At 51.4% G+C, this 26,576-nt stretch overlaps 1 protein-coding gene across 2 annotated transcripts in view; it reads left to right on the top strand.

Annotated features, from left to right (window-relative positions):
• Positions 1-26,576, top strand: part of LOC137455502 (src kinase-associated phosphoprotein 1-like) — a 71,945-nt gene that overhangs the window by 19,216 nt on the left and 26,153 nt on the right. For both annotated transcript variants that reach the window (XM_068166391.1, XM_068166390.1), the window contains exons 3-4: positions 6,962-6,987; positions 24,160-24,276. In XM_068166391.1, the coding sequence (XP_068022492.1) occupies positions 6,962-6,987; positions 24,160-24,276 (143 nt within the window). The remainder of the gene's footprint in view (positions 1-6,961; positions 6,988-24,159; positions 24,277-26,576) is intronic.

A 26,576-nucleotide genomic window follows, 5' to 3' on the forward strand; every position in this document is an offset into this window, starting at 1 on the left:
TAGTGGCCGTGGTGGTGTTGGGTTGATGGTTGGACTTGGATGGTCTTAGAGGTCCTCTCTGACCCAAACAATTCTATGACAGAGCACTGTGGGGCATGGTTTATTTGGCATAGTGGTGTTGGGTTGATGATCCTTCAAGGGTTTTTTTTCCCCCAACCTTAATGATTCTATGAAGCTCTTGCCTGTGCTTTGCTTTAATTGGTTCTCCTGGGGGACTTCCACCAGCAGCTGGGGACTAGGAGCTTTTGGAGTCAAGTGCAGACCTGACCAAACATTTTGCCTGTTCTCAAACTTTCTGCTTGAAGCCAGGGCTGAGAAGGGTTTCACTTTTGATGCTTAATTGTTTGGTAAGGTTGGGAAATGTCAAACTTGATCCCAAGGCAAATAAGCTCCAAATAAAGATGCAGTTGACTAAGGATTAGACCTCTTGCTTCTAGCTTAGGCTGTCAGCCTCAAGGCAGGAGCAATTACAGTTCCTCTCCTAATTATTTGCTGTCAGAAGTTATTGGGCTATAACTTTCAGGGTAAGCCTCCTGCAAAGCTCAAGGGCCAGAGGTGGTGTAGCTGTGGGTGTAGCAGAGGTGCAGCTCACTTGTCAGTGAGAGCTGTCTCAGCTGACAACAAAAATCAGCTCTGTACTTTGGAGCATGGCCCAAGATGATGAAGTCCTCCTGCTGGCTGGGTTCCTCCTCCTCCTCACTGTGCAGGAACATGTTTTGTGCTGAATGAAGGCTGTGGAGATGATTGTGGGACTAGAAGATCTCTTGTAGGAAGAAAAGCTGAGGGATTTGGGGCTCTCTAGCCTAGAGAAGACTGGGGGTGGGGTGGTGGTCATCTGATCAATGCTTATAAATACTTAGAGGGTGGGTGACAGGAGGATAGGGTCAGGATGTTGTCAGTGGTGCCCAGTGACAGGACAAGAGGTCACAGGCATAGATGTGGACATAGGAAGCTCCATCTAAACACAAGGAGAAACTTCTTTGTTGAGAGTGCTGGGGGCCTGGAGCAGGCTGCCCCAGAGAGGTTGTGCAGTCTCCATCTCTGGGGAGCTTCCAACCCCACCTGGCCTTTGTGCTCCTGGGCAAGCTGCTGTGGGTGCCCTGCTTTAGCAGGGGGGTTGGACTGGGTGAGCTCCAGAGGCCCCTCCCAGCCCCCACCATGCTGGGATTCAGTGATCCTATAGCAGTGGCTCAGGGCTGTAGGTAGAGTTGAACCAGCCCTATTTGCTACCTAGGTTGTTGCAGTAATAAAAAGGCATTTTGCCCAAATCACTACAAAAAGAGCCTCATCTGTCCACCTCTGAAACATAACTCACTGATCAACTATGGCTGAAGTTACCTGCAGCAGATGGGAGGAGGATACACAGAGTGAAAGTCATCCTTCCCTTCATCCTTTCTCAGATACAGACAAAACATAGAACCATAGCATGGTTTGGGATGGAAGGGACTTCTAAAGGTCATCTAGTCCAGCCACAGGAGGTCAGGGGTTGCAAGGGACCCAAAGAGATCAAGTCTAACCCTCCTGCCAGAGCAGGATCATACAATCTAGCTCAGGTCACAGAGGAACACATCCAGACAGGCCTTGAAGGTCTCCTGAGAAGGAGACTCCACAACCTCTCTGGGCAGCCTGTTCCAGTGCTCTGTGACCCTCACAGTACAGAAGTCCCTCCTTGTGTTGAGGTGGAACCCTCCTGCAGCGAGCATCCTCTGCTAGATCAGGTTGCCTAGAGTCCTGTTGAGCCTGACCTTGGATGTCTCCAAGGATAGAGCCTCAACCACCTCCCTGGGCAACCTCTTGCAGCAGCCTCCTGGTGCAGAACTTGTTCCTCACATCCAATCCCAACCTGCTCTTCTCTCATTTCAAACCATTGCCTCTTGTCCTCTCCCTGCAGCCCTTTGCAAGCAATCCCTCTGCAGCCTTCTCGCAGCCCCCTTCAGGTACTTGAAGGCTGCTCTGAGATCTCCCTGGAGTCATAGTTTCATAGTTTCATTCAGGGTTGGAAGGGACCACAAGGATCATCTAGTTCCAACCCCCCTGCCATGGGCAGGGACACCCCACACTAGATCAGGCTGGCCAGAGCCTCATCCAGCCTGGGCTTAAACACCCCCAGGGACGGGGCCTCGACCACCTCCCTGGACAACACATTCCAGGGTTTCACCACTCTCATGGTGAAGAAGAGGGAGGGAGAAAGAAATCCTCCTGAAGGCACCAAGGCATCAACGTGGTGGTTGCCTTTTCTTTTAAGCTTGGGAGAGAAGTAACTAATTCAAGAGGTCTTCCCCCCCTCCAACCCCTTGCAGTCAGTGGCAGATGAAGGAATTAGCTCATTGCTCTTTCATCTTCCCCGAGAACAAGACCCTCTTCCTCCTTCCCTCCCTCCCACCCCATCCACTTTCATTCCCTGCTTAAGCCTTTCCAGAGTGCAGATGATCAAAGCAGGAGATTAAAGACACATCCTGATCTGAGGAGATTTGGATGTTTTTTGACTCTTTCCTTATGCTAAGAGGGGAGGGGGGGGGGAGAAGCCAAACCAACCCAAAACCCACCAAAAACCCAAGCAAAACATCTCTTTGGTATTTCCTTACCCCCGCCCCCTGCTTCCTCCACTCCCTAAATTGGATCAGAGTGAAGCTAAAAGGAACTTGCTGGTCCAGTAGGAGATGGAACTCAATTTGGAGGTTGGTTTGTTGGGGTTTTGGTGGTGTGGGGTGGTGGGGTTTTTTTTAAGCCATTTTAGTGTATTAAAAATGACAGAGGTTAGAAACAAAGCTCTTCCACTTTTATTGAACTGGAATGAGAAGTGACAGAAAATCATTTTGGTCCTGGTGCAGTAAAATGTTATCACTAAAACATGTTCAGAGGAGATTAGGAAGGTCTCTCAAGCGCAAGAGACAAAAGTTCACCAAACAAGAAGTGATATTTGTGCGTGTGTATGTGTTTGTCCTTGTTTCCCAGGAGTTGTCTGGTCAGGAGACAAAAGTATTTCACCTCTCAGGGATGTTGCATTTGAGGGGGATCATGGAATTGTTAGGGTTGGAAGGAACCTCAAGGATCAGCCAGTTCCAAGCCCCCTGCTATGGGCAGGGACACCTCACACTAGAGCAGGTTGCTCACAGCCACCTCCAGCCTGGCTGCAAACACCTCCAGGGATGAGGCTTCCAGCACCTCCCTGGGCAACCTGTGCCAGGCTCTCACCACCCTCATGGGGAAGAACTTCTTCCTAACATCTGAATCTCCCCACTTCTGTTTTTGTTCCATCCCCCCAGTCCTATCACTCCCTGATGACTTAAAAAATCCCTCCCCAGCTTTCTTGTAGCCCCCTGCAGATCTCCTGGAAGGCCACAATTAGGTCTCCTTGGAGCCTTGTCTTCTCCAGACCGAACAGCCTCAACTCCCTCAGTCTGTCCTCATAGGAGAGGAGCTCCAGCCCTCTGCAGAGCAGAGGCTGAACCCTGAGGGAAGATGGTTTCTCAAACTGAATCACAGTTAGAGAGAGTTGGGGTTGTTCAGTCTGGAGAAGAGAAGGCTCCAAGGAGACCTAATTGTATCACAGTATCACTTAGGTTGGAAAGGACCTCGAGGATCATCGAGTCCAACCTATCAACACAGACACCATGACTAGACCATGGCACCAAGTGCCACGTCCAATCTCCCCTTGAACGCCTCCAGGGACGATGACTCAACCACCTTGTAGCCCCCTTCAGATACTGGAAGGCCACAAGAAAGCTGAGGAGGGACTTTTGAGTGTGTCAGGGAGTGACAGGACTGGGGGGGGGATGGAACAAAACCAGAAGTGAGGAGATTCAGGTGGGATGTTAGGAGGAAGTTCTTCTCCAGGAAGGTGGTGAGAGACTGGCACAGGTTGCCCAGGGAGGTGATGGAATCTGCTGCTGTGCTTCCCCTAACCTTGGGCAGGTGCTGCCAGCTCTCTGGGCATGAGAGACAAGATGTTAGCTGCCATAGGAAAGAGCTCCTTGTACAAATGGGGAAGCACTGGCAAGAGGATCCAAAAACCCAGGGAAATTTGCAGCCCTCTCTCACTCCAAAGCACTTTGGCTCTTTCCACCACAATCCAGCTGTTGGTTCTCTCTGAGCTCCTTCTCTCAGGAAAGTTTCTTCTCCCTGGGCACATTTATTATCATCATCATCATCATTGTTATTAATTTGGTGATCCAAAGCAACCAAGTCAAACAAATATTATGCCCTTAATCAGAATGCTGCTGTGGTGTTCTAATTAATCTGTGTCAGTAGCTTGGATGTTTGTGTTAAATCATTTTCTTCATGAAAGCTTTTAATGAGGAAACAAATTGATTGGGTTTTAGTCCTTCCCCCCCCAACCCCTTTTACCTATTGGATTCTTGCCACTAATGCCCAGAGCCCAACCCCTTGGTGCCCATCTTTGAGCACAAGCTCTATGAGGAGAGGCTGAGGGAGCTGGGGTTGCTTAGCCTGGAGAAGAGGAGGCTCAGGGGAGACCTTCTTGCTCTCTCCAACTCCCTGAAGGGAGGTTGGAGCCAGGTAGGGGTTGGTCTCTTCTCCCAGGCAAGCAGCACCAGAACAAGAGGACACAGTCTCAAGCTGTGCCAGGGGAGGTTCAGGCTGGCTATTAGGAAGAAGCTCTTCACAGGAGAGAGATATTTGCTGCTGGGATGTGCTGCCCAGGGAAGTGGTGGAGTTGCTGTCCCTGGAGATTCATAGTTTCATTCAGGGTTGGAAGGGACCACAAGGATCATCTAGTTCCAACCCCCCTGCCATGGGCAGGGACACCCCACACTAGATCAGCCTGGACAGAGCCTCAGCCAGCCTGGGCTTAAACACCCCCAGGGATGGGGCCTCAACCACCTCCCCGGACAACACATTCCAGGGTCTCACCACTCTCATGGGGAAGAACTTCCTCCTCACATCTAGCCTGAATCTCCCCACCTCCAGCTTCATTCCATTCCCCCTAGTCCTATCACTACCTGAGATCCTGAGCAGTCCTTCCCCAGCCTTCCTGTAGCCCCCTTCAGATCCTGGAAGGCCACAATGAGGTCACCTGGGAGCCTTCTCTTCTGCAGACTGAACAGCCCCAACTCCTTCAGTCTGTCCTCACAGCAGAGCAGCTCCAGCCCTCTGATCATCCTCCTGGCCCTTCTCTGGACACCTTCCAGCACCTCCAGATCCCTCTTGTAATAGGGGCTCCAGAACTGGACACAGTACTCCAGGTGGGGTCTCACCAGGGCTGAGTAGAGGGGGAGAATCACCTCCCTCGACCTGCTGGCCACACTTCTCCTGCTGCAGCCCAGGATCTGATTGGCTTTGCGGGCTGCAAGTGCACACTGAGAGCTCCTGGTGAGCTTTTTGTCCACCAGCACCCCCAAGTCTCTCTCCTCAGGGCTACTTTCCAGCCAGTCCCTGCCCAGCCTGGATTTGTGCCTGAGTTCTTCATGCAAAGCCTGGATGAGGCACTTAGTGCCATGGTCTAGTTGATTGGGTAGGGCTGGGTGCTAGGTTGGACTGGATGATCATGGAGGTCTCTTCCAACCTGGCTGATTCTATGAAGGTCATTCTGCAGTGCTAGAGGAGAAATCAAGGCAAACAAACAGAGGGAAAGATTGCTGGGGGCTTAAATGAAACTTCCACTCTCAAGCAGCACCAGAACAAGAGGACACAGTCTCAAGCTGTGCCAGGGGAAGTTTAGGCTGGAGGTGAGGAGAAAGTTCTTCCCAGCATAAGGAATTGGCCATTGGAATGTGCTGCCCATGGAGGTGGTGGAGTCCCCATCCCTGGAGGTGTTCAAGGAAGGCTTGGATGTGGCACTTGGAGCCATGGTTTAGTTAGTCAGGAGGTGTTGGGTGCTAGGTTGGACTTGCTGATCTCTGAGGTCTTTTCCAACCTTATTGACTCTATGGTTCTATGATCTTGCCTCTGCATGGGTCACTGTGCTTCATCTTCAAGCCTTCCTCTGTTTCCAAAGCTCACCTGTGCTGTGCCCCTAGGAAAGTGACTCAAAGTGGGAGAGATGAAGAACTCATGGAGAATTTTCTTGCTGTGGGCAGTGTGTGTCCTGCTGCTGCTCTGAGGGAAGGGGTGAGGTGAGCTGGAGAAGAGTGGTGGAGTAAGAGGGCCAATGGCATCCTGGGGTGCATCAAGAAAAGTGTCCCCAGCAGGTTTAGGGAGGTTCTACTCTGCCCTGCTGAGCCCACACCTGGAATGCTGTGTCCAGTTTTGGACTCCCCAGTTTAAGAGGGACAGAGATCTGCTGGAGAGAGCTGTGAGGATGGTGAAGGGACTGGAACATCTCTGACATGGAGAAAGAGAGACCTGGGGTGGTTTAGTGTGGAGAAGAGAAGGCTGAGAGGGGATCTGATCAGTGTCTATGAATACCTGAGGGGTGGGTGCCAAGGTGAAGGTGCCAGGCTCTTTGTGGTGGTGCCCTGTAATAGGACAAGGAACAATGGCTAAGCTGGAACCCAGGAGGTCCCACTGCAACAAGAGGAGAAACTTCTTTGGTGTGAGGGTGCTGGAGCCCCTGGAGCAGGCTGCCCAGAGAGGTTGTGGAGTCTCCTCCTCTGGGGACTTTCAAACCCCATCAGGATGTGCTCTTGTGTGACCCTGCTCTGGAAGGGAGGGTTGGGCTCAAGGATTTCTGGGATCTGCTGCAGTGCTCCATCGCAGAAGAGTCAGAAAAGACCTCAAAGATGGAAACCTTTGAGACTTGTCAAGAGGAGATGAAGTGCAGGAGGTTCCTTGGGTGCAGCAGAGGATGTTGCTGGGGCCAGCTGGCATCTGCAGGGCTCCACAATTCCTCTTGAAGCTCCTCGCACAAAATGTGTGGTGACCATTTGCTGGGTTCCTGGCAGCACTTCTGGGCTAATTGTTCCATCTGTCACTTACTCATCAGCCTGGAACAAAGAAATCATCAAGAAAATAGTGCAGTGATGCTTTCTCATGGCTGCCTTTTTTCTCTTTGGTCTTTTAGGTACCGCTTGGATTTTGTGCCCCGAGGTGAGTACAAGGCAGGGGAAGAGGTTGGGGTGCAGGGGGGTGGGGGTGAGTTCTCCCTGCTGTGAGCTTGGGGAGCAGGGCAGGCCTGGCTGCTTGTGATGTTTTCTGTGCAAAGCCAACAAGCAGAGGAGCTGAAAGTGAGACAAAGCTCTGGTGAGGGGTCTGGAGCACAGCCCTGGGAGGAGAGGCTGAGGAAGCTGGGGTTGCTTAGCCTGGAGAAGAGGAGGCTCAGGGGAGACCTTCTTGCTCTCTCCAACTCCCTGCAGGGAGGTTGTAGCCAGGTGGGGGTTGGCTCTTCTCCCAGGCAAGCAGCACCAGAACAAGAGGACACAGTCTCAAGCTGTGCCAAGGGAGGTCTAGGCTGGAAGTGAGGAAGAAGTTCTTCATAGAAAGAAAGATTGCCCACTGGGGTGTGCTGCCCAGGGAGGTGGTGGAGTCACCATCACTAGAAGTCTTCAAGAAGAGACTGGATGAGGCCCTTGGTGCCATGGTTTAGTTGATCAGATGGTGCTGGGTGCTAGGTTGGTCTGAATGATGTTTTCCAACCTGGTTAATTCTATTCTATTGAATCTGTAGCTGTGTGGCAGTCCTGAGGGGTGGAAGGGGGCAAAGCTGTGGTGGTGGTCTCCAGCAGGAGTTGGGGGGAGCAGCAGAAGTCCCTTTGCCCTTCCCCTTGAGAGCAGGTGGTGCTGAAATCCACTGCTGAGGCCAAGGTCTCACCTTGGGCAAGGCCAGGAAAGACTTCTTGCAAAGCTGCTGCTGCCAGACAAGGCTTCAAGTTCAGGGAGGGGCAGCACATTCCCATGGACCACTGGCTTGGGAGCAGTGGTAGTTAACCTTCAGCCAAGTGTCCTCCAGACTCATTGCTTCACCTTAGCCTGAACTTGAGATGGAATCTCCCCCCAGGTGTAGCCAAATGGTCAGGCTGTAAATTTCTCCCGAGCGTGACCATCTCTTGTTAGGTCTCTTAACAAGCTGGGAGAGTCTGAGGGTGACTTTGATCTTCATTTCCTCAGTTACAGGGGTGATGATTTAAACTTGCCAGGGTGCCTGCAGGTCACAGGCCACATCACTTGGCGTGTCTGCATATTTGAGGGCTAAATGATGGATAGATATTGGCTCAGAGCCGCCCTGGAGCTGCTTTCACTCTCTTAGGTGAGGGAAGCCCAGCTCTGACCCCCCAGGTTGGAGTTTTTGGTACATCTAGCTTGTAACTATGGCACAGGCTTGGGTGGGTTCATGCTTCCCTCCCCTTTATCCCCTTTAATAATGGTTGTGGTGAGAGGGCACAGGCACAATCAGCTTTTGGCACATGGTTGGGTGGGTTCATGCTTTATTTTCCCTTTAATAATGGTTGTGATAAGAGGGCAGAGGCACAACCAGCTTGCAACCATGGCACATGGTTGGGTGGGTTCATGCTTTTCTTCCTTCCCCCTTCAATAGTGGTTGTGATAAGAGGGCAGAGGCACAGCCAGCTTGCAACCATGGCACATGGTTGGGTGGGTTCATGCTTCCTCCCCCTCTATTTCAATAATGGTTGTGATAAGAGGGCACAGACACAGCCAGCTTGAACCAAGGCATAGAGAATAGTCTGGGTTGGAAAGGACCTCCAAAAGTTGTCCAGTCCAACCCCCTCTGCAGTCAGCAAGGGACATCCTCAAGCAGATCAGGCTGCCCAGAGCCCTCTTGAGCCTTACCCTGAACATCTCCAGGGGTGGGGTCCCAACCACCCTCCCTGGGCAACCTGTTGCAGCGTTCCACTACCCTCATGGTGCAGAACTTGGTCCTCACACCCAATCTAAATCTCTTCTTCTCCAGCTTGAAACCAGTTCCCCTCATCCACATGGTCCCAAGCTGCACCAGGGGTAGTTTAGGCTTGAGGTGAGGAGAATGTTCTTCCCAGAGAGAGTTGTTAGCCATTGGAATGTGCTGCCCAGGGAGTCCACATCCCTGGAGGTGTTCAAGAGGGGATTGGATGTGGCACTTGGGGCCATGGTTTAGTTGTCAGGAGGTGTTGGGTGCTAGGTTGGACTTGCTGATCTCTGAGGTCTTTCCCAACCTTATTGATTCTATGGTTGGGTAGGTTCATCCTTCCCCCCAACTCCTTCCATCAGCAGTGGCAGTGCAAAGAGAGCACCAGGCAGGATCTTGCCAGCATTCAAACCAGAATGGGAGCTGGGGATGTAATAAAAGAGGGGAGGTGGGGGAGGAGGAAAAAAATCCTTGCTGAGTGTTCCAACTCAGCTAATCCTTCATTTACTCCAAGAATAAATTCCAGTATGTTACCTCCTCGATCAGGGCCCATTTCCAGCACATCCTGGCTGGCTGGCTGGCTGGCAGCAGAGAAATGTCACAAAATGCAGCAGCCTTGCAATTCCCCCCAGAACTGTGTTATCACATTTTAATATGAGCCTCGGTGCAGCCTCGGTGCTTCTAATTGCTTTCAAACCATTGTTTCCCTGCCTCTGCTTGATGAACCCAGCAGCTGGCATCATTTGAGAAAGTACAACAGACAGCTGTGCTGAAAATGAAGGTGGGGGGGGAAAGGAAGGGGGGTGGGGGAGGAAAAAAAAGGAGTGAAAGAGGATGAGAAGATGTAATAGGCCTCAAAATGAGGTTTGGTTTTGTTTAGGGGTTTTTGTTTTTCCTCCCCCCCTCTCCCCAATTCAGAAAGTTCAGGCAATTGAGGGGGTGCTGAAGGGAGGCTTTTGTTCTTCTGAAAGGTTCTTAGTTGGAAGCCTAAAAGCAGCAGCAAGAGGATTGGTTTGGGAGACCTGTGTGTGGATTTTTACCTAGGAAGTGCCTGGTTTGAGGAGATGCCTGCTCAGGAGTCGCTGGGCAAGGCTTTGAGGCTTCAGGTGTGGAGGCTGGGCTGGAAGGGACCCTAAAGAGGTCTCCCTCCCACTGGAGCTGGGCTGCAAGGGACCCTAAAAGATCCCCCCCCCAGTTCCCACCCCTTTGCCATGGGCAGGGACACCTCCTGCCAGCCCAGGTGGCTCAAAGCCTCATCCAACCTGGTCCTGAAGACCTCCAAGGATGGTGGCTCCACCACCTCCCTGGACAACCTCTTCCAGTGTCTCCCCACCCTCCCTGGGAAGAATTCCTCCCTCCCCTCCAGTCTCAATCTGCTTTCCTCAAGGTTCAATCCCCCCTCCCCTCTTTTATTACATCCCCAGCTCCCATTCTGGTTTGAATGCTGGCAAGATCCTGCCTGGTGCTCTCTTTGCACTGCCACTGCTGATGGAAGGGGAGGGGGGGGGGGAAAAAAGGATGGACCTACCCAACCATAGAATCAATAAGGTTGGAAAAGACCCTCTTGTCCTGTCAGTGCATAGATGGTGTTGGATGTGATGGGTTGGACTTGATGATCTCTGAGGTCTTTTCCAACCTGCTCAATTCTATTCCATTCTGTCTGGTACCAGCTTTTCTACAGGCTTTAAGCACAACTTGTGGCCACAGCTGGTAAAGGCAGAGAGGCTCCTTGAGCTCAGCTCCATCCTCTCTACACCCACTTGAGATGAGCTTGGAGCCAGGTGGGTGCTGGTCTCCTGTTCAAGCAAAGAAGTGAGAGGACAAGAGGAAAAGACCTCAGGTTGCATCAGAGGAGGTTTAAGCTGGGCATGAAGAAGAATTTCTTTGCTGCAAGAGTGGTCAAGCAGGATGCTGGTGGCCTTCTTGGCCACCTGAGCCCACTGCTGGCTCATCTTCAGTCAGGTGTCAACCAGCACCCCCCAGGTCCTTTTCTGCTGGGCACTATCTAGCTCCAAGCCTGGAGCATCCATAGGGTTGGTGCTTAGCAGCGCACAAGGGATGGAGCTACCAGAGGCAAGTGTGCAGCTTCCTCTCACTGACTGGCACTGTGCAGAGGCCTCAAGTGGGAGATTTATGAAGCAGCTTTTCTCCTTAAAAGCCCCAAATCCATTGCCTCCAGCTGAAGCAGAGCTGGGAGGTGGAACTGAGCATTTCCCTTCACCACTGGCTCCCTGCTCTTGCATTTTTGGGTCATGTAGTTATGACAAGTACAAGTAGCAAATCATTAAAACAGGAGAACCCCACCCCCCCCACCCCAACCACCAACCCCAACCCCATCTTTACTGTAAAGATCTCCTTTGAAGCTGAGCTGGAGTGTTCCTGAATTAATGGAGTGTGTGGTGAGCTTTATTTCTTCTTCCCCCCCCCCCACCCCTCCCAGTTTTATTTATAAGACCTCTTTTCTTTGCACTGATGCCAAGAAGCCTCCAGCTCAGTGGTTAAGCAAGGTTCAGAGGCAGAAACCTAAGCCTGGATTTATGATGTGTTTGGAAACACCAGAGGGGGAAACCCACCCTGTCCCCCCCCAATCCCCCCCTCCCTCAACCTATTAGATTGACAATTTCTTTCTCCTTTTTTTTTTGTTGTTGTTAAAACCCTCAATTTTTATCACCATGGGTGGAATTCCCTGGCTTTGGCAAGGCCAAGCCCTGAAATGTCATAGCAAGGGAAGAAAACAAAGGAACTTTTGTTAGGATGCCTTCTAAAGCCCCCCCCTCCCCTCCCCCTCCAGATTGTCTTTGGGTGGCTTTGTAGAACCCAGAGTTAATGAATGAGAAGAAACAAAGCAACCCTAATGGCAAGGAAGCTGGTGAGAGGTTTGGAGAGCATGGAGGAGAGGTTGAGGGAGCCTGGGGGTGGTTAGCTTGAAGAAGAGGAGGCTGAAGGGGAGACCTCGTTGCTCTCCATGGCAACCTGAAAGGAGGTTGGAGTGAGGCTGGGGTTGAGGCTGCAGCTAGTGACAGGACAAGAAGTAATGGCCTCAGCTTGCACCAGGGGAGGTTGAGGTTGGACATGAGGAACAATTTCTGTCCTGCAAGAGTGGGCAGGCATTGGAAGAGGCTGCCCAGGGAGGTGGTGGAGGCAGCATGCCTGGAGGGGCCTCAAGAAATGAGTCAATATGGAACTGTTGGATGTGGTCTGATGGCCATGGAAGTGCAAATAGAAGGTTGGACTTGATCATCTTAGAGGTCTTGTCCAACCTTAATGACTCTATGATGATTTGACCCCTTTCTCCCCCCCTCACCCCCTTCCCCCCCCACTCACAGTAATTAAGGGGCAGCTAACAGAGTTGTGGGGGTTGAGAAAGCTCTCTGAGGCCATCCAGTCCAAGCATCAACCCAACACCACCATGGCCCCTAAACCATGGCCCCAAGTGCCATTTCCACAGGGTGCTGGGAGTCCCCATGCATGGAGGTGTTCATCTCCTCCCTGGGCAGCCTGTTCCAATGCCTGACCCCTCTTACAGCAAAGAAATTGCTTCTAACATCCAACCTCGGTTTAGATGTTCACCACTGACTGAAATTCAGACTGCTGTAGCACAAGGGAATCCAAAAGCCCTTTTCTTAGATTTGGGGTTTTTGGGGTGGTTTTTCTGTGTGTTCACTGCATGAAAGAAGGGGAAAGAGCAAAGCAGGAGCCAGGAAAAGCCTCCAAGAGCAAACATACCCAAAGCTGGGTTGGCTGCTCTCAGGCTCTCCTTGGAGCCCCCCACAACTGATGAACCTGCAGCATGTAGGACAGGACTGGAAGAGGTAACAGCAACCAGAAGCTTGGCTTGGTTGTCCTGTAAACCTTTCAGGACCTTTATTGAGAGGAATTAGGTTAATGAGGAGAGCTTTTTGAACTCTCTTTAAACCCACCCCCTTGATTTAAAGCTCCTCACAAGCTTTCCTCCACTCTCCTGGTTTGGATTACTGGGTGCTGCTTGGAGCTTTGGACTTCATTAATCAAAGCAGCCAAGTGCCCAACTCACCCAGGGCTCTTTGAAAGCCATCCCAGTTGTTGCACCTCGGGGCAGTGCTTCACATTTAGCAGCGTCCCTGTGGTCCCTCCCCTCCTCAGGGAAGTTCAGAGCCCATCAACCTCTTCAAAACCAAGCAATGCACCGTAAAGGAGGTGGAATAAAACTGTCAGGGAAGGTGCTAAATCTACAGCAGCTTGGGGAGCTCTGCTGGGTTAAATATTACCAAGTTCTGCTGCTCTCACTTTGGTCAGTTAATAAAAGACTCTCTCTAATTATTGAATTGTCTAAATTGCCTAAATTGTGGAGCTCTGAGGGGTAGAGAGGCTTCTGAAATGAAGCCTCTGTGCTTTCTCAACTTGTTTGTCTCAGGAAGTTGGGCTGCAGCTTTCTTCTTCTTAGAAGTCTCAGGGATCAAGCCTAAGGTGCTCAGATGAATCTGCAGCCCAAAAGTGTTGCCCTGGGCTCATGGAACAAGGGGTCTGGAACTGGATGATCTTTAAGCTCTCTTCCAACCCAAACCATTCTATGAAACCTTCAAGAAATTGCCCCAGTGAGGATAAAGCAGAAGAGTGATCACCTAGAACATCACCTCAGCTTCTGCACAGTGGGTAATAGCCCCTTCTGCTCCACAAAGAATGGGGGTAAAAAGGATGCAAGTTCTTTCTTTTGGCCATGAAGATGTTTTGGGGGTCTTAGGAAAAGCTGCTGAGAGGCCTGGAGTATCTCTGAGAGGAGGAAAGGCTGAGAGCCCCCAGGGCTGTTGAGCCTGGAGAATAGCAGCCCCAGAGAGGATCTGAGCAATGCTCAGCAAGAGCTAAAGGCTGAGGGGCAAGAGGATGGGGGCCAGATTCTGATCAGTGGTGCCCAGGGACAGGATAAGGAGCAATGGACACAAACTGGTTCCCTCAGGAGGTTCCATCTGGGCAGGAGAACAAACTTACTTGGTTTGAGGGTGCTGGAGCCCTGGAGCAGGCTGCCCCAGAGAGGTTGTGGAGTCTCCTCTGGGGAGATTCCAACCCCCTTTGGCCATTGTGATCCTGGGCAAGCTGCTGTGGGTGCCCTGCTTGAGCAGGGGTGTTGGGCTGGATGCTCTCCAGAGATCCTTTCCAGCCCTCACCATGCTGGGAGCAGGTGAGTGTCCTGTTCTACCCCCTTGAGCCTCACTGGGATGCAGGGACCTGGGTGCCCTCTGCATCCATAGCACTCACTCAGCTGTGCTGCACCCTGACCCCTGTGTCCTTTAAGCCTTCAGCTGGTTCAAATCTGGAGTCCTGAGTCTCTCTCCTTGCTCTCCCCACAACAATTTCTTCACTGCTTTGGTTTGTGGAGCACTAACTCCATCCAAATCACTTCCAAAAGAGTCATCCTGCCCTTTGAGTCAGACTCCATCCTGAAATAGAGCAGTAAAATCATCCTTTGCATTATCATAAACACCTCCTGGGCACCTCCTCCAGCCCCTGGAGTGCTCTTTGCTCTCCTCTCTTCCTCCCTTTGCATTCCCTGTCCCTGCAGGTTTTTTTTTTTCCTGAGCAGTGAAATTTGCTGCAGATAGGGGCAAGACAGCCTCCTTGTGTCTTGTCATTGGAATATGCTCACTCCACTCCAGCTCCCCTCCTGCCTCTCTTCTCTTGATTCCTTGCTCCCTTGGAAGGATTTCAGCTATGAAAATGTGCTGAACCTCCTGACACTGCAGTGGGTCTTGCTCCAAGCTTGTTTAGCCTGGAGTCTCCTCTTTGATCCTGATGATTTTAAAGCTGTTTGGCTTTGGTTTAGATCCCAGATTCCATTTGCAGGACTGCTTTTGTTAACTGTGCACTGCACAAGCCTGGGGCCTGGCTTCCCACACACTGCTTTGCTGTGTTCTCAGCAGAGCTGCTACCTCAAAAAGATGAACTCAAGCACAGAGTTGTCATCTTCCTCTTCCTCAGCATCCCCATCCTTTAAATGGAGACCTCTCCACCCCCCACTCCCCCCTTCAAAGAGAGGCTCAGGAGGAATAATTTATTAGTGGCCAGAAATACAAACTCTTGGTAGCTTCAGGCTGCTTTTTGCTCACATTTGGCTGGGCTTTTGTACTTCACTGATGTGTTACCAGGTCATAAATGTGAGGATAAATCTTGTTTACTTGTTTACATCCCGTGGGAATCTTCTGCTGGGCTGGGTTTCAGGCTCCTTTCCTAGCAAGGCTGGGCCGGGGCTGTGCTTCCCCTGTCAGGCAGCTGTTCCCTGTAGCTGCTGCCCACTTGAGAGGCAGAATGTGCAGTGCCTCTGCTGAAAGGGTGCCAAGGATTACAGGAGAGAGGAGCTGGGGGGGAGGAAATCAGAGGGGGAGGGAGCAAAGACACAGCAGAAAAGAAAGAGGGAATTGGAGAGGAGAGAAGAGAGATGGGGAATGGCACAAGGGCCTGGCAGGGGATTAGAAAGTACAGAGTGATGGGTGAGATGCAGAATGAGCTCAGCAGCTTCTTGTCTTTATAGGGTTTTGGGGGGAGACATTTAGGTCCTCTCCAAGCTCATCAGCTCCTTGGATTCCTAAGAATGAGCTTTGCTGTCTTGCAGAGCAGCCCTGCCAAAGTTTGCTGCTGGCCAAAGCTTCCAAGCTGCAAACTTCTGGAGTGTCAGTCGTGGGGTGGAGGTTTTGGTGTGTTGGGTAGGACGCCCCAAAGCCTTTGGGGGGTGTGGTTTTGCTTTTCTCCTTTAGAGGAAACCCCCCATCATCATCAGCTGTGAGTAGGCTTTGGTTTGGATACCTGCATTTTGGGTTAAAGGTCTGCATGAAAAACTTCCAGGCTGTTTCGTGTTTGCTGTAAGGATGAAGCTTCTCTGCTGGGTGACAAGGGAGAGCAAATAATCTCACCTCCACCTGCTCTGAGCTGCTCAGCCTTGTTTGGGGTTAATTGTCTCACAGCTGAGAGGTGCAAACTTTGAACTTCTTTTGGTGGTCTAAATCCTTGGACCCATTGCAGGACTTTGAGATAGATACAGCTGTAGATGATGACATAGATGATCTTGATGATGATACAGATACACATCTGTATTATTTCTCCTCTGTAATCTGCTGCAGGTGATCCTGCCCTGGCAGGGGGGTTGGACTGGATGGGCTTTCAAGATCCCTTCCAGCCCCTGAGAATCTGTCATTTTGTGATGATTTTCCTCCCCAACAACCAGAGCAAATGACCTTTGAATGTCCCCTCCAACCCAGAGCATCCTCTGATTCTGTTTTGCACCCTAGAAAGCTTCAGGAAGTCTCTCATTGCGTGGCCCAGCTCCTGTCTGATGGATTTTTGTCTATCCCAAGAAGGTTGTCCCCCTATTTTTTTTTTTACTCCCCACCCCCTCCATCCCTGCTGCCAATCCTGCCCGAAGCAGCAGCAGCAGCAGCAGCCCCGGCGATGCTGCGCGCTGCAGCCCGACCTGCTGGGCAGAGGAGCTCATTGCAGCCCCCGGTCCTGCTGGGCAGCGCCAAGCCAGCCCTGCCGCTGCGCCAACCCCAACTTCTCCCTTCCCACTTTTTGTTCCATTTTCTCTTTTTAACAGAAGTGGCGTTTTTAGTGGGCAATTAAATCGCTTGGTTATGTGTAATTAGCACAAAGGGGCTAGGGAGGGAACAAAATGAGGCTCGGGCTGGATTCTCTCCTCAGCCAGCCGAGCCCTGCTTTGGGTCCTGACGTTTCTAAAACGATGATAAATCAGCTCCTCCTGCCTGGGAGGAGGGCCCTGCCTTCGCTTTTTGACCCTCTTGCCATGAGGTAGAGCTGCCCTGCTGATAAAATACAGCCAAAGCAGACAGGTCCTGCTCTCACCATGGCCTTGCTTTGCTTCCCGGGCCAGGGATGAAGTTGGTTTCCTTCTGTGCACAATCTCCACCTCCAGGAAAATGTTTGTGAAGGGGGAAATAAACACTCTGAGAGCTGCAGCTAAAGGAATTTCTCTTCTCTTTTCATGGAATCATGGAATCAATAAGGTTGGAAAAGACCTCAGAGATCAGCAAGTCCAACCTATCACCCAGCACCTCCTGACTAACTAAACCATGGCTCCAAGAGCCATGGACATGCGTCACAGTGGTGTGCAATACAAACCTTGGGAGTTTGAGGCTAAAAGGATGTTTCCAAGCCCTGCCACTCTGCAGGAGGCAAGAGTCTGGGGGAAGAAAGTGGAGAAAATCTGTACCACTCAACACTTCAGCTGTCCACATATTAATCACAGAACAGTTTGGGTTGGAAGGGACCTTCAAGCTCCTCCACTTCCAACCCCTTGCCAGAGGCAGGGACACCTTCCACTAGCCCAGGGTGCTTGAGGCCTCATCCAGCCTGGCCTTGAACTCTTCCAGGGCTGAGGCATCCACAAGCTCCCTGGGAAACCTGTGCCAGTGTCTCCCCAGCCCCATAGTAAAGAATGTCTTCCTGATGTCCCATCTCAGTCTACCCTGCTCTAGCTTAAAATCACAGGGGCTAACCACACACCCCCCAGATGGGCTCTTAGGAGCTGAAAAGGCCTCTATGGTTGGAAATGACCTCTAAGATCATCACCCGCAGCCTTCCACCCCCAACTTTCCACCCCTAAACTTTGACCCCCTAGCCTTCCACTCCGGAACTTGGATCCCCAAACTTCCACCCCTAAACTTTGATCCCCAGCCTTCCACTCCTGAACTTGGATCCCCAACCTTCCACCCCAGCCTTCCACCCCTAAACTTTGATCCCCAGCCTTCCACTCCTGAACTTGGATCCCCAACCTTCCACCCTTAAACTTTGATCCCCAGCCTTCCACTCCTGAACTTGGATCCCCAACCTTCCACCCCTAAACTTTGATCCCCAGCCTTCCACTCCTGAACTTGGATCCCCAACCTTCCACCCTTAAACTTTGATCCCCAGCCTTCCACTCCTGAACTTGGATCCCCAGCCTTCCACCCCTAAACTTTGACCCCCCAGCCTTCCACTCCTGAACTTGGATCCCCAACCTTCCACTCCTAAACTTTGATCCCCAGCCTTCCACTCCTGAACTTGGATCCCCAACCTTCCACTCCTAAACTTTGATCCCCAGCCTTCCACTCCTGAACTTGGATCCCCAGCCTTCCACCCCTAAACTTGTATCCCCAACCTTCCACCCCAGTCTTCCACCCCTAAACTTTGATCCCCAACCTTTTATCTCCAGCCTTCCACCCACCCCTTCCACTCCACACCTCCATGCTCACTACAGCACGTCCCCAAGTAGCACATCTCCTCACTTCTTGAACCATCTCCAGGGATGGGGACTTCACCACCTCCCTGGGCAGCCTCTTCCAATGCCTCCCCACTCTTTCAGTTAAAAAAACCCCAAACAATTGCTTCCTAATACCCAACCTAAACCTTCCCCTGGATGATAGTTTTCCACCTCTGCTTCGGGAAATGCATCCCAGCTAAATTAGTCCCTTAAAAAAACCTAAGGATATTAACACCGTGGAGCATGAAAGCAGATGGGATTTGGATCAGAGACCTTTATTTGTAGCAGGGTCCTAAGGAGTCATTACTTGAAGGCAGGAACTTTGTTTCCTGGAATATTAACTGGGATTGGGGAGTTTTGCTTCCTCTTTGGCATCAACAAGCTCATCATAAAAGTGTAAATGGAACTCGCTTGCTATTGATTTTGCTTCTGCTCTGAAAAGATGCTTAATGAAACTCGAGGTACCCAGATAAAGACCTTCCCTGAATGCAAAGCAAGAGCTTAATTGCACTTCCCTTAACAAGCTGCTGGAGATGAATTATTCCCCCCCTCACCCCCCTCCACCCCTACAAAGCCCTTTCACCTATTTAGGTAGTTGCTCTTCCTGTGTGGGTCAGGATGTATTAATTCAGCTTTCCCCCTCCTCCCCTCCTGTGGTTTTTTTCTCCTCATTTTTCTTTCTTTTATTTTTTTCTCCTCCTTTTATTTTATCTTTTTTCCCCCCTTCCTTTCTCCTCCCCTCCTTTTTCCCCTTCTCCTTCTTTGCCTCCTCCTTTTCTGCCTCCTTTTACCTCCCCTTGGCCTTCCTTTTTTGCCTCCTTTTTTTGTCTCCTTTTTTACTTCTTCTACCCTCCTTCCTTTCCCCCTTTTCTTGTCTCCTTCCTTTCCCCCTTTTCTTGTCTCCTTCCTTTCCCCCTTTTCTTGTCTCCTTCCTTTCCCCCTTTTCTTGTCTCCTTCCTTTCCCCCTTTTCTTGTCTCCTTGCTTTCCCCCTTTTCTTGCCTCCTTCCTTTCCCCCTTTTCTTGCCTCCTCCCTTTCCCCTTTTTCTTGCCTCCTCCCTTTGCTCCCTTTCTTGCCTCCTCCCTTTGCTCCCTTTCTTGCCTCCTCCCTTTGCCCCCTTTCTTGCCTCCTCCCTTTGCCCCCTTTCTTGCCTCCTCCCTTTGCCCCCTTTCTTGCCTCCTCCCTTTGCCCCCTTTCTTGCCTCCTCCCTCTGCCCCCTTTCTTGCCTCCTCCCTTTGCCCCCTTTCCTTGCCTCCTCCCTTTCCCCCTTTCCTTGCCTCCTCCCTCTGCCCCCTTTCCTTGCCTCCTCCCTTTGCCCCCTTTCTTTCTTCATTTCTTCCTCCTTTAGCTCTCCTTTCCCCCCTCTTTCCCCCCCCCTTCCTTTTCTTTTTGTCCTATTCCCTTCACCTTCCTCATTCTCTTTCCCTTCGAGTCAATCTTGCTGCTGTTCACGCTCTGAGGAGCTCTAAGTCGGGGAGTTGAGTAGGAAGATGGAGCAGCTTTGCATCAGGTGCAGAGTAATTATTTGCCAAGGTTCTGAGCTATTTGGGTTTTATTCCCTCTGTTTTCACTAAAAGCTAATGAGGTTTTTCTTTTCTTCCTCCAGAACAATAGCCTGGGCCCTGACTGGTTATTTGTTTGGGGTATTTGTGTGTGTGTGTGGACTCAAGTAGCTGTTGCTGCTCCATAAACTTTATGGAGAAGTGGATTAAAGCAGGAGAAGTTCTCCTGATGCACATCCAAATAGGAAGGCAAGAGGAAGAGGATGGGTTTGAGGGAGCCATGGCTGCAGGGAGAGAGCTTGGAGCTGAAACTGGGGGTGTAGGGGCTGAGAACATTGCTGATGCCAAAGCTCCCCAAGTGCTTTTGTGTGTATGGACTTGTGTGTGCAGTGCTTGGCATGCTGCATGTGTGGGCATGCTGTAGTGCTTGGCATGGCACAGGTGTGGGCATGCTGCATGTGTGGGCATGCTGTAGTGCTTGGCATGGCACAGGTATAGGCACGTTGCAGTGCTTAGCATGCTGCATGTGTGGGCATGCTGCAGTGCTTGGCATGCTGCATGTGTGTGCATGCTGCAGTGCTTGGCATGGCACAGGTGTGGGCATGCTGCAGTGCTTGGCATGGCACAGGTGTGGGCATGCTGTAGTGCTTGGCATGGCACAGGTGTGGGCATGCTGCAGTGCTTGGCATGCTGCATGTGTGGGCATGCTGCATGTGTGTGCACGCTGCAGTGCTTGGCATGGCACAGGTGTGGGCATGCTGCATGTGTGGGCATGCTGCAGTGCTTGGCATGCTGCATGTGTGTGCATGCTGTAGTGCTTGGCATGGCACAGGTGTGGGCATGCTGCATGTGTGGGCATGCTGCAGTGCTTGGCATGGCACAGGTGTGGGCACGCTGCAGTGCTTGGCTCTACCTCCATGGGTTATGCCCCTTTGGCTGACCAGGTGAACCCTGTTTCCCCCCTGCATGGAGATACCTGGAAGAGCCCCTTTGTGGTGACAGCTCCTTGGCCACACTTCATGCCTGGCACTCATTCACCCATCCCAGAGAAACCTGTGCCTTGGTTCTTCCCTGTGCTCCACCTGTGCTCCAGCTCCTCCTGCTGCTCAAGCCACTGCTTTATCCTTGGAAGAAGCTTACCCAACAGGATCCCTCTCCTTGCTCTGATGGTTTACTGCAGGGGGGTGTCCCTCCCCTGGCACAGGGGCTGCCACCAGCTCCTCCCAAACCCAGGCTTGCTACCACCATAATCCTGCACCTGGACCTCACTGCAAGGGATGACCTGGTACCACAGAGATGGGTTTGATGTGGTGCAGGTTGGTAGGAAGAAAATGTTCTTTCTTTAAGAGGCTGAAGGAAGTCATGGAAGCTGTCTTAGACCACAGTGCATGGAGGAATCTTAAGGGGGCCTACAAGAAAGCTGGGGAGGGACTTTTCAGGCTGTCAGGTAATGGTATGACTAGGGGGAATGGAACAAAAATAGAGAGAGGTAGATCCAGATTGGATGTTAGGAGGAAATTCTTCCCTATGAGGGTGGTGAGAGCCTGGCACAGGTTGCCCAGGGAGGTGGTGGAAGCCTCATCCCTGGAGGCTTTTAAGGCCAGGCTGGATGTGGCTGTGAGCAACTTGCTCTAGTGTGAGGTGTCTGTGCCCATGGCAGGGGGGTTGGAACTGGCTGATCCCTGAGTTCCCTTCCAACCCTGACAATTCTATAATGCTCCTCAAGGATTGGACATTGTGGTTCCCTACAGCACCCTCCTGCTGGTTGGGAGCAGATTCTTTTTGGACAGAGGACCTTTTCTTTTTGGAGGATCTCGAAGTGCAGCACTAAAAAGAGGGAAGAAACCTCCCTTTGTCACACCCAAGCGAGCAGAGCGCTCAAATGACTTCTCCAAGGTCAGTGGTGTGCTCATGGATGTGCTCTGCTTCCCAGAGTCGGTCCAACGGAGCAGAGATTTCACTCTCTGCTTTTTAACTCCTAATTGGCTTTTTTTTCTCCCTCCCCCTCCCCCTTTTGTGGAGGTCCATGCATGAATTTCACTCTGCTGTAGCACAGAGGAACGTGCTGGCTTTGCTCTCCATGACCTAGAAGTAATCTGTGGGTGGAAAAAACGCTGCTGATGTCTGATCCCATGGGATCAAGGACAAAGGATGTCCCTTTGGGATGGAGCCTTGAGCAGCCTGGGCTAGTGGAAGGTCTCTGTGTCCATAGCAGGGAGCTGAAACTAGATGATCCTGAAGGTCCTGTGGGGACCTTAGAGCTGCCTTCCAATACCTGAAGGGATCCTGCAGGAAGGCTGCAGAGGATCTGTTCCTGAGGGTGTCTAGAGACAGGATAAGGAGGAATGGTTGGAAGCTGAGGGAGAACAGGGTTAGAGGAGAGCTGAGGAAGAAGTTCTTCAGACTGATGGTGGTGAGGCTCTGCAATAAGCTGTCCAGGGAGCTTGTGGATGCTTCCTCTCTGGGGGTGCTCAAGGCCAGGTTGGATGAGACCTCAAGCAGTGAGCTCTAGTCGAGAGGTGTCCCTGCCCATGGCAGGGAGGTTGGAGCAGATGATCTCTGAGGTCACTTCTAACCTGAGCCATTCTATGTTTCTATCATTCTGTGAACCTCAAACCTTACAGCTGAAAATTCTGTGCATCATCAGCTCTTGGTTGCTTAGCCTGGAGAAGAGGAGGCTCAGGGGAGACCTTCTTGCTCTCTCCAACTCCCTGAAGGGAGGTTGGAGCCAGGTGGGGGTTGGTCTCTTCTGCCAGGCAAGCAGCAGCAGAACAAGAGGACACAGTCTCAAGCTGCACCAGGGGAGGTTTAGGCTGGATGTTAGGAAGAAGCTCTTCATAGAAAGAGAGATTGGCCATTGGGATGTGCTGCCCAGGGAGGTGGTGGAGTCCCCATCCCTGGAGGGGTTTAAGAAGAGCCTGGATGAGGCCCTTGGTGCCATGTTTTAGTTGATTAGATGTTGCTGGGTGATAGGTTGGACTTGATGATCTCTGAGATCTTTTCCAACCTGGTTAATTACATTCTCTTCTATTCTATTTAAACCATGGGGGCACAGTCCCTGTGTTTGCTGAGCTGCAACTTGGCTTTCAGTGCTTGAACACAAGGACCATCAGCTGAAAAAACCTCCCTTGCCTTGCTGTTTGTGGTGTATTGAATGAGCAAGCAGCTGGATTTACCTCCCTTATCAGCAGCTGGGGCTCTGTGTGCTCAGGAAAACCCTTGAAAGGCCACTGGGTTGTTTAATTTTTGCTCCTTTGTTTGGGCTGTGGAGTGTTTGGTTCCACAGGTACAAGCTCCATTTATATTAAAACCTGATATGAAGAGCTGTCACCCCCTGGCATCCAAGTGCCTCCTGCATCAGATCCAACAGCAGCAGCACACTTCCCAGCAAAATGCCTGCTTGTAGAAACAACCTCAGTGTGAGTGAGATCAAGGATGGGGAGATAACAGCTCCTGCCTCCATGCAGGGACACCTGGCTTTGTAATCTGTATGGGGAGCCAATCTTCATTTCCTCAGGCTGGCTTCTGGTTGGGCTGTGGGTGATCTGAAGGCCTTCTCCAAGCAGGTGGATTCTGTTTGGATTCTTCAGTTATGATCTCAAGCTGCACCAGGGGAAGTTTAGGCTGGAGGTGAGGAGAAAGTTCTTCCCAGAGAGAGTTGTTAGCCATTGGGATGTGCTGCCCAGGGAGGTGGTGGAGTCATCATCCCTGAAGGTGTTCAAAAAGGGATTGGATGTAGCATTTGGAGCCAGGATTTAGTAGTCATGAGGTCGTGGGTGACAGGTTGGACTGGATGATCTTTGAGGTCTCTTCCAACCTTATTGGTCCTATGATTCTAAGATCTCAAAGCTTTCCCCTACAATGTAAAAAGATTCTTCATTGGTCTCTTCTCCCAAGCAATGAAGCTGGGTCTGGAGAACAGGGCTGGTGAGGAGCAGCTGAGGGAGCTGGGGGTGTTCAGCCTGGGGAAAAGAGAGCTCAGGGGAGACCACCTGGCTTTTTACAACTCTCTGGAAGGAGGTTGGAGTGAGGTGGGTGTTGGTCTCTTCACCCTAGTATCAAGGGATAGAACGAGAGGAAATGGTCTCAGGTCGCACCAAGGTTTAGGTTGGCCATGAGGAACATTTTCTTTCCTGCAAGAGTGGTCAGGCACTGGAACAGGCTGCCCAGGGTGGGTGGTGGAGTCACCATCCCTGGATGTGTTCATGATGTGGATATGGCACTTGGGGCCATGGTTTAGTGGTCATGGTGGTGTTGGGTTGATGGTTGGACTGGATGCTCTTAGAGGGCTTTTCCAAGCTTAATGCTTTATGATTCATTGTAGTGAAGCAGGTAGCCTTGTCCTCCACCCTACACCTGAATTGCTTATGCACAAGTCCTGTACTGAAGGCAAGAATGAGGAGCTGGATGTAGCTCTGATGGGTTGGCCTCAAGACTGGTGCTTCCTCCCTGTATGTCCTCCAAGTTTAAGGCTGTGCACAGCCAGCAGGAGTGTTCTTGCAGCAGGGATATGCCACCTTGGCCCTAAATGATGAACCTGGCCTTAAACACACAAAAAGTGGCTTTGGGTTTGTAGAGAACTTCAGTGGGAGGTTGGAACCAAGAAGAAACATCTCATAGTGTAGGCAATAAGATTTGGCTTTAGAAATGTGACCTCTTCACTAAATCAGGCTCTCCTCCTCTTCTCTCCTTTTAGGCCAGGATCAGCATGACACTGCCTTTGGACAGGACAGCTCTGATGAAAATCACAGCTGGGGTTTGGCTCCTTCCATGACGTCCGACGCTTCACTTCCATCAGACTTCCAGGATGATGGTAAGTCCCTGATGGCTTTTGAAGTCCTTGAGTTGAAGAAGGGCAAATGCAGTCTGGTATCACTGCCTTGTTGGCATTCATTTGTCTCACAAAGCTGGAGATGTTTTGGGGGTTGTTCTTTTGTCGCTAACTGCTCCCAGTTCTGCCAACGGCCGTAAAACGCGAGGGCGGTTCTGAACTCGTTGGTGTTCAGTGAGATGATTGCTTTGGTGCAAACTGGAGCTGGTTGCTCTAGTCTGAGTTGAAGCCAGTGATGGAAGTGAGCAGAATGTGACCTTTGGGGCATCATTTCCCACAGCTGATGTGTGTCTCCTGGGTGCATTTCTTCTTGGGTGCTCAACCTCACGCTTCAAAGGGTTTGCGTCTTCTCAGACCTTGGTTTCCTCCGTCCTGTGCAAATGAGACCTCTTTGAAGTGCTTTGTTTTGCTTTGGAGAGCGTTTGTGGGACCTTCTAGTGCCTGGAAATTTGGGAGCTGGCATCCAAGGGAGCTGGCATCCAAGGCCAAGGGTATTTTCCAAAGCATTAAACGTCAGAGGAAGGTTTTCTGGGCCAAGAGTCGCTGCAGTGCTCCCATCTGCTTCTGCCTGGCCATTTAGGAGTGATGGATTTGGGATATGTTATTGAAATTGAAGCCTACAGAGCTGAGCTTGTTCTGATCTTCTCAGGGGTTATCTCTGGGCCTTAAGTGAAGGCTTGACTGCTTTGGTCTCAGGCTCTCAATCTCCCACTTCCCACAGATCTTGTTTCCTCCTCCTCTTTGACTTCCCTTGCACTTCCCCCTCCCTCCCCCCCCCCCATGCTTTCCTACTCTCCCCCCTTGCCCGCTCCTTCCTCTTTCATTTTCTCTGCTTCCATCCCTCCTCTTCCCCACCCCTCTCTGCTCAATGAACTCTTTCATGTCTACTCCCACTCCTGTGAGGGAATCCATGGCCATCAGTCAGGAGCATAAAGAATTGAGGATTTATTTGGGATGGGGCCATAAGAGCTGCTGGGCACCGAAGTCAGCTCCTTCGTGCCGTGCGGAACGCCAGGCGTAGCTGCTCCGCTGCTTGATTTATACCCTAAAATAAATGTCCTCCTCGAGACTGATTAGGGCCAAGGTTGGGCTGATAGTTTGCTAATTGCAGCAGGGAAAGAGGTGTGGAGTTTGGGTTTGGTTGGCTGAAATAATCTGTGTGCTTAGATACGATGCACTTAGGTGGAGTGCGGGCGGAGAAGGTGTGACAAGGATAATGGATGTGGGCCAAAAATGGGACATGAAAGAGTGCTGGAGACCTCAAGCTTGGCCTCATCAGGAGAGCAAGGCCTTTGTGGAGCCTCAGGTTTCCCCTGGTGTGTTTATGAAGCTTGTCTAAGCTGGTATTTGCTTTGCTGACTTTTGAGTGGTGGGGTTTTTGGCAGCCTCCAAAGGGGCAGAGTTTGGAGGGAAGGCTCGGGAGGTATGCGAGCACTTGGCACCACTGGATGAAGCTTTTTCAGCCACAGCTGAAATGCCAGGCTGGGTGGAAGGGTGCCCAAAGTGGCTGGAGGAGGAGGAGATTGATAACAAAGAGAAAATACAGACCACAGAAGAAAGGAAAAAGAGGGAGGTGAGGGGAAATAAAGCTGGCAAGGAGAGCAGTTCCATCACAGTGAGGTGTTGGTGCTTGGCAATGGGTAGGAAAAGTGGATCACAGCAAATCAGGAGCTTGATTTTGGGGTGTTCACCTTGGCTGAAAGCTGAGGGGGTGCAGCTGATGAGCTGCAGGCTGTTGGTTGCCTTGAGATGTAAAAGAGGAAAAGCAGAACCAGCAGGGTGAGGGAGGGGATTCTTCCTCTGCTCTGCTCTTGAGACCCCACCTGGAGCACTGCATCCAGTTCTGGTGTTCCCAGCACAAGAAGGGTGTGGGACTGCTGGAGTGGGTCCAGAGGAGGCTATGAAGATGATCAGAGGGCTGGAGAGCCTCCCCTATGGGGACAGGCTGAGGGGGCTGGGGCTGTTCACCCTGGAGAAGAGAAGGCTCCCAAGAGACCTGAGAGCAGCCTGCCAGTAGCTGAAGGGGCTCCAGGAGAGCTGGGGAGGGACTTTGGACAAGGGCTTGGAGTGCCAGGATGAGGGACAACAGCTTTGAGCTGGGAGAGGGCATACTGAGAGTGGAGATTAGGGAGAAATTCCTTCCAGTGAGGGTGGGGAGAGCCTGGCACAGGTTTCCCAGGGGAGGTGGTGGACACCTCCATCCCTGGAGGTGTTCAAAGCCAGGTTGGATGAGGCCTGGGCTGGTGGGAGGTGTCCCTGCCCATGGCAGGGGGGTTGGAACT

Source organism: Melanerpes formicivorus, unplaced genomic scaffold, assembly GCF_026170545.1.
Source record: "Melanerpes formicivorus ecotype bairdi unplaced genomic scaffold, bMelFor1.0.p_v2 SCAF_100, whole genome shotgun sequence".
NCBI classification, from domain to species: Eukaryota; Metazoa; Chordata; class Aves; order Piciformes; family Picidae; genus Melanerpes; species Melanerpes formicivorus.